Source organism: Callionymus lyra, chromosome 13 (genome assembly GCF_982586985.1).
Source record: "Callionymus lyra chromosome 13, fCalLyr1.hap1.1, whole genome shotgun sequence".
Lineage (NCBI taxonomy): Eukaryota > Metazoa > Chordata > Actinopteri > Syngnathiformes > Callionymidae > Callionymus > Callionymus lyra.
Window position 1 is genome coordinate 12803905 of NC_141830.1, and position 10896 is coordinate 12814800.

The 10896-nt window shown below is 36.8% G+C and overlaps 2 protein-coding genes across 3 annotated transcripts; one reads left to right on the forward strand and one right to left on the reverse strand.

Annotated features, from left to right (window-relative positions):
* Positions 1-335: 335 nt before the first annotated feature.
* tmem181 (transmembrane protein 181) lies at positions 336-8835 on the forward strand. Of its 2 annotated transcripts, none has more exons than XM_087805002.1 (17): positions 336-602; positions 3418-3521; positions 3858-3925; positions 4026-4116; positions 4187-4305; positions 4376-4492; positions 4574-4654; positions 5298-5397; positions 5825-5955; positions 6023-6114; positions 6183-6240; positions 7007-7109; positions 7176-7227; positions 7298-7380; positions 7776-7865; positions 7930-7996; positions 8075-8835. In XM_087805002.1, the coding sequence occupies exons 1-17, from the start codon at positions 469-471 to the stop codon at positions 8157-8159; spliced, it is 1575 nt and encodes a 524-aa protein (XP_087661128.1). In that variant the 5' UTR covers positions 336-468; the 3' UTR covers positions 8160-8835. The 2 variants fall into 2 exon arrangements, with proteins under 2 accessions (XP_087661128.1, XP_087661129.1); XM_087805003.1 differs by lacking the exon at positions 336-602 and adding an exon at positions 3089-3202.
* Positions 8836-9125: 290 nt separating this feature from the next.
* On the reverse strand, positions 9126-10357 carry dynlt1b (dynein light chain Tctex-type 1b). The gene is made up of 5 exons (XM_087805687.1): positions 10316-10357; positions 10136-10177; positions 9821-9944; positions 9675-9752; positions 9126-9599 (listed from the first exon to the last, which is right to left on the reverse strand). The coding sequence occupies exons 1-5, from the start codon at positions 10343-10345 to the stop codon at positions 9529-9531; spliced, it is 345 nt and encodes a 114-aa protein (XP_087661813.1). The 5' UTR covers positions 10346-10357; the 3' UTR covers positions 9126-9528.
* Between the last annotated feature and the right edge of the window lie 539 nt (positions 10358-10896).

Sequence of the window (10896 nt, forward strand, 5' to 3'; positions counted from 1 at the left end):
TTCAAATATAAAAATGGCTGAATTCAAAAGTTCAAAAAAATATTTCGATTCCTAAAAGAACGTTTTTATTTATTTATTTATTTTAATTCGACCATTCAATATTCTGCTGTCACTCATATACTTCTCTTGGATCATGTCATACACAGACATCTGCTGTCGAGATATAAAATGTAAAGTATGTCTAAGAAGCATCAATAGTATTTTGGATCGATATCACACCTTCTTCTCGTGTCACTGTCCTGGGTGCTGATCACGGTCACGTGACCTCCTCTCGCTCGTCACTGCGCTTCCGCCTCGTCTTTTTTTTTTTTCTATCACCTCACCAGCCTCTCTTCTCTGGACCGACACAAAACAAACAGCCTCGCCCACACTTTTCATTTCAACCTCAACAATACGAACCGCTGATTCTCTCTCGAACAGCCTCTCGTTCATCCTCGTCGCCATTTTTGTTCGGCATCCGATGCGGTGATGGACGCAGACTTCACGACCGGCCTGGAGAACCCTCTGTACGGCGAGCTCAAGTACTTCTGCAGGAAGATCCAGGACGCTTACAATGAGCTGAAGGAAGACCTGACGCCGTTCAGAGATGACCGTTTCTACAGGTGTGTTTACTCAAGAGATTTACCTGCATGTTAGCGCATGTTGTTTTTCTCATCCTCTATTAGACGAAATACGGTAACAATGTTAACGAGTGTATGTATCTCTTTAGTTATCGATGTTCTCAAACATCACCACTATTTTTACCACTGAGAATATAAAATATTATATATATAATATTATAATATATTCGTCAATAACGGACCTAATATAGAAATTGAATCGTGCCGAACTGCGCATGTGCGACTCTATTGATTGTTGCTAATTGGCCAATTAGAAGGTTTCATTGGTTGGACCACAGTTACCAATATATAGCAACAATCTGCAGGGAAACATTCTTAAGTGAGGCGATGATCCTGTTTTACAACATGTTTGTTTCTGAAGAAACATGAGCTCAACGACGAGTCTCTGACGGTTGACCAAGCGTCTGTCCAGCTGTGTTCACTGAATCTTTTTGTCATGGTCTCTGGACTAACTCATGTTGTGTTGTGTTGCATTTTTTACTAAAAAACAAACAAACACCACAACATTAAGTACTTGAATACACAAGTTAAAAAACGTTTCTTTGTCATAGACTTCTTCCATTAATCCTGGGGATGGGTCTCGGGGGCAGCAGCTTCTGCAGGGAGACCCAGTATTTTATCTTTCCTGCTGTCCTGGGTTTACTCTACAGTCTACAACCAGCGGGACATGCTCTACTCTGAGTTACTCACGGATGGCTTCTTACTCTAAGGGAGAGCCCAAAAAAATAAATAAAAAAATAAAAATAAAGTTTTTATATTAAAACAGTAATCAAGTAAAAGTTCTCAAAAACGAAAAAGTATTTTGATACTAAACTAATTGTAGTGCAGAAGTATTAAAAGGTACTCTTGTACTTAAGTGTTTGAGTTAAAACACTTCAGAAAAGCTGCTCAAGTACATAATTAAGGTTCGGATGTGACAGACTGGCGTCCTGTCCAGGGTGTCCCCTGCCTCTCGCCCTATGACTCTGGGATAGGCTCCAGTCTCCCAGCGAACCCGACCCGGGGATAAAAGTGGTTGTCAATGAATGAATGAATGAACATGTTTTCGGATCCAAAAGTACAGTAGTAAAAAAGGTACTTACAGGTAAATCATTGAATAAAATGCCTGGGTAAATACAAAAAAAATTGAAGATATTGGCATGAAAATATACAATAAAGTTACTAGGAAAACATACTAAATAATCTGATATAAAAGTAATTGAGTAGAATTACTCAAAAACAAAAAGTACTCAAATGTAACTGAGTAAAAAACCCCAAAATGTATCTTGTAAAATAAACAGATTAGATAAAGCACTTTTGACACAAAAGTCTACTCACTCCTGGTTTATCCCTTTCCTAAAAAAAAATAGTTTCTGTCTTTTTGGGGGGAAATAATAAAAATATGACATTTTATTTGAACACGCCTTTTCTGGACACTCAAAGTCACTTATACATTTAAAACATGATGGGAAGGTTGATAAAAAAAAATGGTACATTAAAGTGGAGAAAATGAAACCAGATGCAATAGGAAGTGTTGAACAGATGAGTTCTGAGTTGGGTCTGATCTGGTTAAATAAGTCTGAAGATTAATGTTAGTTTGTTCCAATTAGAAAATATCAGATGTGAACACAAATCAATAAAGATCTTAAAATCGACAAGGGCAGACACAAGAGTGATATGTGTAATATTTGGTTGATATGGCTTATGATTCCCATTTTAAATGAGCAGCAAAATCAAGGCATTAGTAAAAACCAGATGACAAAAAAATATTATACAAATTAATTAATTTAATCGTGGATGTTTGTCAGCTTTTTTGTCTCCAATATCTACAAATTAGCATTAGAAAGTAAACAATTTAATTTAATTTAAGATAGAAACAAGACATCCGTCCTAGATCTTACAGCGGTGCGATGCAAGATACAAAACATAAATAAATAATACTGAGGAAAAGAAAAACATTTGAATTTACTCGCTACAAAATAGCCAACCACTGATAAAATCCAAAGCAAATCCAAATCAAACAAACATTATAAGATCCTGTATAGTTCCCAAAGTAAATCACTTTAATAATTTGAATTTATTTTACTTTGAAACCATGTAATACTTTGAATATACTCTTTTATTTCGCAAATGAACATTTAAATATTTGGAGTGCTTTTTTTATTGAGCTGGTGATGAAGGTTAAATAGATGCTCTTTATTTGTATCTAGGTGTTAGAACTACATGTATCTGAAATTGAAATTTCGAATAAAAAAATTAAAAATCCTCCGAGTATTCTTTCTTTTAGGTTAATAAAAGTGTTTGAATATGTTCTTGTTAACTCTGACAGAATTGCATTTTGGTTTTAATTTCAATATATCGAGATACCTTAATATTATTAGGGGTAAATATTATTAATAATTTTTAATAGTATTTTCTTGATTATAGTCGAAATGACAACGTTAGCGTTCGGTGACGTCACATGTTTAGTCTCCGCCCACACGCTGACGTCTCAGTCCAGTTGTGGCTGCTGTTGACACACGGATGTAGCATCGAGTCGTACTTCACTTTTTTTGGCGATTCGTTTCTGCCTGTCGACACTTTCGACTCACAGTCATGGAGAGGTTTGTACGAGGATGTTTTTTCTACTCTTTGTCATGGAGTGAGAATACAAATGAATTCATTTTTTTCTCCACCATCTGTTTCGCCGGAGCTAGCATGGAAGCTAGCTCTGTTGACACATCCGCTTTTTGCCGGATGTTTTAAACCAGTGACATTTATTCACTTGTTTTTAATTCTTTTTTCAAATTACGATGGTGATTTCTTCTTTTTATTGCAGACTGGCCCCTATGCGGCTGTACAGTCTGTCCAAAAGACACTTTGTCCTGGTCTTCGTGGGCTTCCTCGTTTGTTTTGGCCTCACTGTCGTCTTCGGCATCGCAGGTGAAGAAAACTAACTTGAGATTTTTTGTCATTAAAGTTGTTGCCATTTAACGTTTAAATTACAACAACTGTCATGCTATCTATCAATCTATCTATGCTGTTCTGTTCGTTGACATTTAGAATAATTATCTCCAGTCTAAAGGTGAGAGATAAGATAAGTTATCCTCTTTCCTATAAATGTTTTAAAAAACAACTGAGCATATATGTAGTCAGACTATTAAAATAGAAATTACTAAAAGAAAAACCTCTTAAAAGTAACAATACATCGAAACACGTTTATTCAAATATGAGTGAAGTTTAAAAAAAAAATGAACATATGCAACATTATGTGTCCAGGTCCAAAGATTATCTCTGAGCAGATGCACAGTGGAGAGCAAATACTTGGCAAAAACCTCTCCGTAAAGGTAAGGGATTATTATAAAAGTAAATAACATCCCCTTGAACTAGTTTTTCCTGTAGCGATCGACTGATCTTTTCTTATCCTAATTGTTTGTTTTCATAAAGACTGGACCCTTTATTCTAAATTCGCCGCCTTTGAACACCTACAACCAGCAGCTGTGGCTCACCTGTGTGATGCAGGCGGAGCACAGTAGTGGTAAGAACCGAAAAAAAAAAACATAGGAGGTTTTAACAACATCCTGATTTACACACGTGTGTTACTGCAGTTGGAGACTTCATACAGCCGTTCGAGATTTATGTCGAGCTAAAAGGAGTGTTGCAGGATGCCAGTGTGATGCACATCAACGCTATTCAGCAGAAGTCCCGGAAGCTACACTGTGTAGAAGTAAGTGTGTGTCACCATCTAACTGATACCGTCATGGTCTTGAGTCGCTCATGTCTCCACGTCCCTATAGAAATGCGACGAGGTCATCGTACTGCACCTGGGATACCTGAACTACACCCAGTATCAGGTCAAGATCACCTTCAAAGGACTTGAAAACATTTCAAGTGAATTTAAAGTCAACTTTTTAGTAGGTTTCACTCACAAATATTGATCTAGTTTACATTTTTCCAGTCTCAACTTATTATTTTTTTGCTTTTTTCCTCTGCAGTGGAAAACCTTTAATCCAACCTTTTCTCAAGTGGAAATCTGGTTCCGGTTTGTGTTCGTGGTCTTGACCTTCATAGTGACGGTAAGGTTTAGTTGTGTATCTTCATTTAGAAGATATTTTATTTAAACTATGAACTATTGAAGAACCTTGTTAAATGTAACAAAATCAGGGTGATAGTATAGTTTACGTGCATAAAACCTGAATTAAAATTCCCAAGTATTGTTCACATCAACAAATGTAGCTCATTGATTATATATAATTTGGCATTATGCTTGTATAATGGATACAAAAATAGATTTTATTAGAAAAGAATCAGAGAGACATCTGTCTTATAACACCAATATTGTGTTTTTGTTTCCCTTGCATTTTAGTGTTACGTATTTTATTTTTATGTTATTTAATAATTCTTGTTGCATATTAAACACAGGTTGTGGAACTCACTCGTGTTAATCAATCAGTATGTCTGAGCAAGTACAGCACAGAGAGTGATCAATAATTTAGTCATTCTAACTTTTAACATTATCAGAAAATAATTTAAAAACAGGTTTTGAGTGATTTAGGCAAACAAACATATAATCACAAAAGCTCCTTTTTATATTTTTATTTTAACATAGTTTATTGACTTGATGGAATTGAACTTGAATTACCATTAAGTGATGTCAATTAGTCTGTGTTCATTGATTAAGTCATTTATCTTTGAAATGTGTTATTGCTTCTTCTCCAGTGTCTGTTTGCTCACTCTCTGAGAAAGTTTTCCATGAGAGACTGGGGTATTGAACAAAAGTGGATGTCCATCCTGCTCCCACTGCTTCTATTATACAACGGTGATATTTCATTCTCATCTGTACTTTGTTTGGGCTCAGAGCGACACCATCTGTACTCCTATAATTTGTTACATAAGTGAGACAAGCTTTGAGAAGATGATCCACAAGTAGTTAAAACATTTTTTTTTTTTACATGAACCTGCTGTGGAAAGTTTATTGTTTATGTATTTTTAAATTTTGATTCTTTTCATGCTATTTTTGGATTTGACTTAATATTTGGACTCAATTTGCTACAAGAATATCAGGATATATATCATATTTTTTATATTCTATATCAGGATATGACTTTTAGTCCTAGAGTTGTTTAGTCTGAAATTAAGATGAACTATTCCTGACAATCATTGGATCTATGAAACGTATATTAATACTGATACTACTGTTTTTTTGTGTAAAACATTCCTAATTCTTATCATGTTTCATCTTCCAGATCCGTTTTTCCCGCTGTCCTTCCTGGTGAACAGTTGGTTTCCAGGCACATTGGATGCTTTCTTCCAGTCTCTATTCCTGTGTGCCCTGCTGCTCTTCTGGCTGTGCGTCTACCACGGCATCAGAGTTCAGGTGCAACTCCTTCCTATCTTCCTTTTAGACTTCTGAGCGGAGGTTTTTCAAATCTTCATGTTCACAGGGGGAGAGGAGGTTCATGACGTTCTACCTGCCAAAGATGATAATCGTGGGGCTCCTATGGCTCTCTGCAGTCACGCTCGGCATCTGGCAGACGTAAGTGTGGGAACCAGCAACAGCTGGAGTCATTTCTTCAAATGTAACCTTATTTGTTGTTTCATTAGAGTCAACGAACTTCAAGACCCTACGTACCAGTATAAAGTGGACATCGCAAACTTTCAGGTGAGGTAACGTTGATTAATTGTAAAGGAATGTTTCACGAAAAGATCACTAAATCCTAATCTAATGCAAGTTACCTTTTGTAATTTTTTTTAAAGTGTAATACAATGAATGTATGTTTCATTAAAATAATTTGAATACAAATTAAAACAAAATACTATTGACATATAAATAAAGTTGCATTTTCCCTTATAGTAAAAATTGCAAATATACTAGAGTAAGTACTTCTATAAAAAAGTAACCGAGAGGTCATGGGGGCAGTAACTAGTAATTAGGAGTTCAAAAGTGTTTGTCTATGAGGTTAATCTAGTAAAAGTAAAAAAATGAAAATGGTACTCATGAAAAATGAACTGAGTAAAAATGTAATCAACTAAAATAGTGGCATGAAAAAGTACTCTGATACAAAAGTAATTTAGAAAGAATATACTAAACAAAATAATAATGCAATAAGTACTAAGACAAAAAATGTATTAAATAAAAAGCTAAAGGTTACTCTGATTTAAAAGTAATCCAGTAAGAATACTCGAGTATAAAAAGTACTAAATTGTTTAAGTAAGAATAATCAAATGCAAAGCTAATTTGATATATATTGAATCAAGTGAAAATACTGGAATACAAAAGGTACTCTTATCCAAAAGGTATTGTTTAAAAATACTTCAGTACAAAATTAACTTGATCAACGTCTCTTCATCTTACTGTATAGATTGTGTTGCATCATATCACGTGTTGAAGAAGAAAGGTGGGATAATGTTCTCATTGACAACTGCAGGGCATGAAGGTGTTTTTCTTCGTGGTGGTCGCCCTCTACATCCTCTACCTGATCTTCCTGGTGGTCAGAGCCTGCTCAGAGCTGAAGAACATGCCGTACTCAGGTACCACATTACTCGCAACCTCACCTGTGACTTCCAGCTTTCATCTCCTGCTCCGCTTCTTTCCAGATCTAAGGCTCAAGTTTCTGACGGCCCTGACGTTGGTGGTCCTCGTGATAAGGTGCAGCTCACACCAACGCTTCATGAACAAGTCGTAACACGTTGCTAAATCTCTGCTCTCCATGTTCTAGCGTGGTCATCCTCTACCTGAGGTTCGGTGCCAAGGCTCTCCAAGACAACTTTGTGGCGGAACTATCGACTCATTACCAAAATTATATCCTTTGAAATGTCATGTTTTTTAACAGTTTTCAACTCCAAGTCCAGGAAGTTTCATTAGAGAATCATCAAGCCTTATTCAAAATAATAATTATGAATAATTGAATGATCAGCTTTAGAAGTACAGAATTAACATTGTTAGAGTAGAAGGAATACATGTGGAAAAAGCAAAGATTTCCTTTGTTTTGTGGGCTTTCCATGAAACTGCAGTTACACTGTTCTAAAACTAGGGGGAGCCAGAAACAACAATTTGTTTTTTCATATCTTGTGTATTGAAAAAATAGCGTTATTTAACTCCATCAATATTAATTTGCTTCCTCTTCTAAATATCTTGCTTGTCTGGAAATGTTCTGAAAGCATCTCACAAACGATCGACCCTTAACTCCACCAAACCAGCTGAATTCTTGTCATTTTACGGTCTTCTAAACTTTTACTTGTACACGTTAGCGTTTGTGTACTCGCCCTCCAAGAACGCCCTCTACGGTGAGACACGTGCAGCCTGATCCTCGCACCAGAGTTTCATTCTAAATCTTTACTTCATTCTCAGACTCTCAGCTGAAGGACAACCCTGCGTTCTCGATGCTCAACGACTCTGACGACGAAGTGATTTATGGGTACAGATGAAGTTTTTTGGTACTTTCATGTCGCTTTAAAATGGTTGATTTAAATGTCTTTCTTTCTTTCGTTCAAAGGAGCGATTATGAAGAAATGCCTTTGCACAACGGAAGAGCCACGAAAACCACCACCCAGTACAGAGATGACAGTGACAGCGACTAACTCTTCTGCATGGTCACCGTCGGATGGTTCTGTGAAACGGAACCTATTTTTAGAAGGACCTTTGTCTCCTGAATGTACTGTACTTTCACCAAATATGGAGGCAATCATCTCTTCAGTCTCGTCGTCGGGATGAAATCAAGTTTTATAAATACGTTGGCTTCATGTTCCTTTCTACCAGCATTCTTTTTATTTTAAGGGCAGTGCAAATTATAATATTTGGTATGTGCAGCAGTAGTGTGTGTACAGTTTTTTTTATTCATTTAATGACCAGACATTTGTGGCCAAAGGAGTAGACCGAGTTCGTATTTGGGGTTCCTGATTAATTTGTGTCAAAGCGGTGTGAAGGAAACCGCAGATGAACATGCACTTGAGATGTATTTATTCGATTATACTACTGAAGGATTCACTTGAATTCCAGCAGAGTTGCCACTTGTTTACTATGGTTTGCCTTTATTTAAGTGTAAAGTTTCAACTCATTGGCTCCAGTCAGCCAAGACCTGTCAGTCTTCTACAGATATCATGGTGCCTTGTCTTTGCAATTCTCTTTCTGCATTCTGAACTGTCCCTGTAAATATTGAAACCTCGGAACAGGGAATGTGTTCGGGGTGACTGATGTTGGTTGTCATGTGCTGCTTTTAAAGACCATTTCATATATAAATAAATCACTCCTCAAATAGTTGTGACAATCATGCGTTTCACTGACCAGAATCCGACTGACACACTAATTCTTAACACTTGTGTTGTCGGCTCATACAAATATAACAAATATGCTTTACTAAAAAGTGTGTATTGAGAATAATCTGGCAATACGATACATTGTGCTACTGTATGAACAAGGGTATATTTGTAGTATTGTCGAGTACTTGACTCTGGTGTCTCCCTCTGTGTTTGATGATCTACTGACTCCTTCAAGAAACATCTTAAGACATTTTTATTTGTGCAGACTTTTCCCTGATTCTCTGGAACTAAAGTATAAAGTTTTAACTGTGTATTGTTTTTGATTGTTAAAGCTTTGTGACCCTGGTCTAGAAAGGCGCTTTAGAAATAACCGTTACTTTCTTAATTGTTGCTTTTGCTGTGGAGGGCATAATGACTGCTGCCATCTAGCGGCCGGAATATTAAATGCAACACAAAAATGAACAAACGGATTGAATATTTAAATGTTAGTTGTAAATATAAAGTGTGATTAGTTGACTTTAAACACACATTTTAATGAAATATAAACCATAAGAGAACTATGAAAAAAAAAGACTTGAAAGCCAAAAAAAAAAAAAGCGGCACAGTGCCGTCGAATATCGATACAGTATGGTGAAAATAAAATGTATGCATCACTGTATCAATGTTCCCCATCACTTCTACTTTTAAAGCGTCAAATTGCTAATCCAAACACAGTGACTATACAGTACATGGACTTGTTCTCCCATCTGACGGCACAACTTCCTGTGGATGAAGACAACACTGTGAATAACAATCTTAAAATTACAGAACAAATCTTTAAACATTCTAAGCTCTTACCATCCGTCGTGTTGTCCCAGAAGCACGAACTCGCCGTCTGCAGACCCGCCCCAGTCTTCTGCATGACCACACAAGTAGCTGAGGCGCAAGAGAAACACCAGGTCAGTCCGTGTACATGTAAACATGTGTGTTCCTCCGGCAGGTACCGATGTATTTGAAGGGTTTCCCCAGTTTGCTGAGTTGACTGAGACACTGCTGCACGATGCTGGTGCTCCACAGGTTGACTCTGCTGTGATGGTAGACGTTCTCTCCGATCGTTGCTTCCACAGACTGACAACACACACAAAAACGTGCACAGAATTTTATATTCATTTTTTAAACTGTGCTTCATCGTTTCAACAACTTCCGGTTAGCAACCGTATCGTTGGCAACCAAACAACCAACAGTTTTAGCTCGATGATGAAGCTTAGCTTTATGATCAAGTACAATGTTTTTTTGTTTTTTTAAAAATGCATACTTACTTCTTTAATAATCTGGCTAACTTTTTCCACGACGAAAGCGGTCTGCGAGGAGACAAAACAAACATACGCGTTAACAAACACTCTTCTCTTGTGTGTTATTTTTGTAAATGAATATACAAAACATTATTTATCGTGTAGAAAAACGAGTTTTAAATGACAAATGTCAACTTATATCGTTACCTCCTCCTCCTCCGTGTCGTAGTCTTCCATGTTTGCGTAGAAGCAGCTAGCAGACTAATGGGGACTGCTTCCTTTTATTAACAAAATAAGAGCATTTGTAAAGCAAGGAACCGGAAGTCCCCCCATCTTTTCTTTTCACCTTCACAGGTATACCAGTATGAAGGACGATAAATTATGTATAAATACATGTATAAATGCGTTACAAAATGTATAAATAAAAGTTAAAATGTAGAAACGACAATATTTATTTTGACATATTGATATTTATCCACACATTTATTGATGCATTCATTTATGCATTTACTTTTGCATTTATTGATGCATTTATTCAACGCCTGAGGGGAGGACTGTGAGGCCCGCTTCATACTTGACAACATCCCCCTGGCCCCCTCTGGTTCTTTTTTAAAGGGTTTTCCTCAGTTTCTTACCCACAAATGGAGCGCCTCGATCTCGCCTCCTGCTGGGAGAACATGCCGCCCAGCCTGGTTCTTTTTCCACTGGGTTTTTTAAGTTTCTTACCACAAATAGACCCCCTTAAGCCCGCCACCTAGTGGGCAACTTCCCGCCCAGGCTGGTTCTTT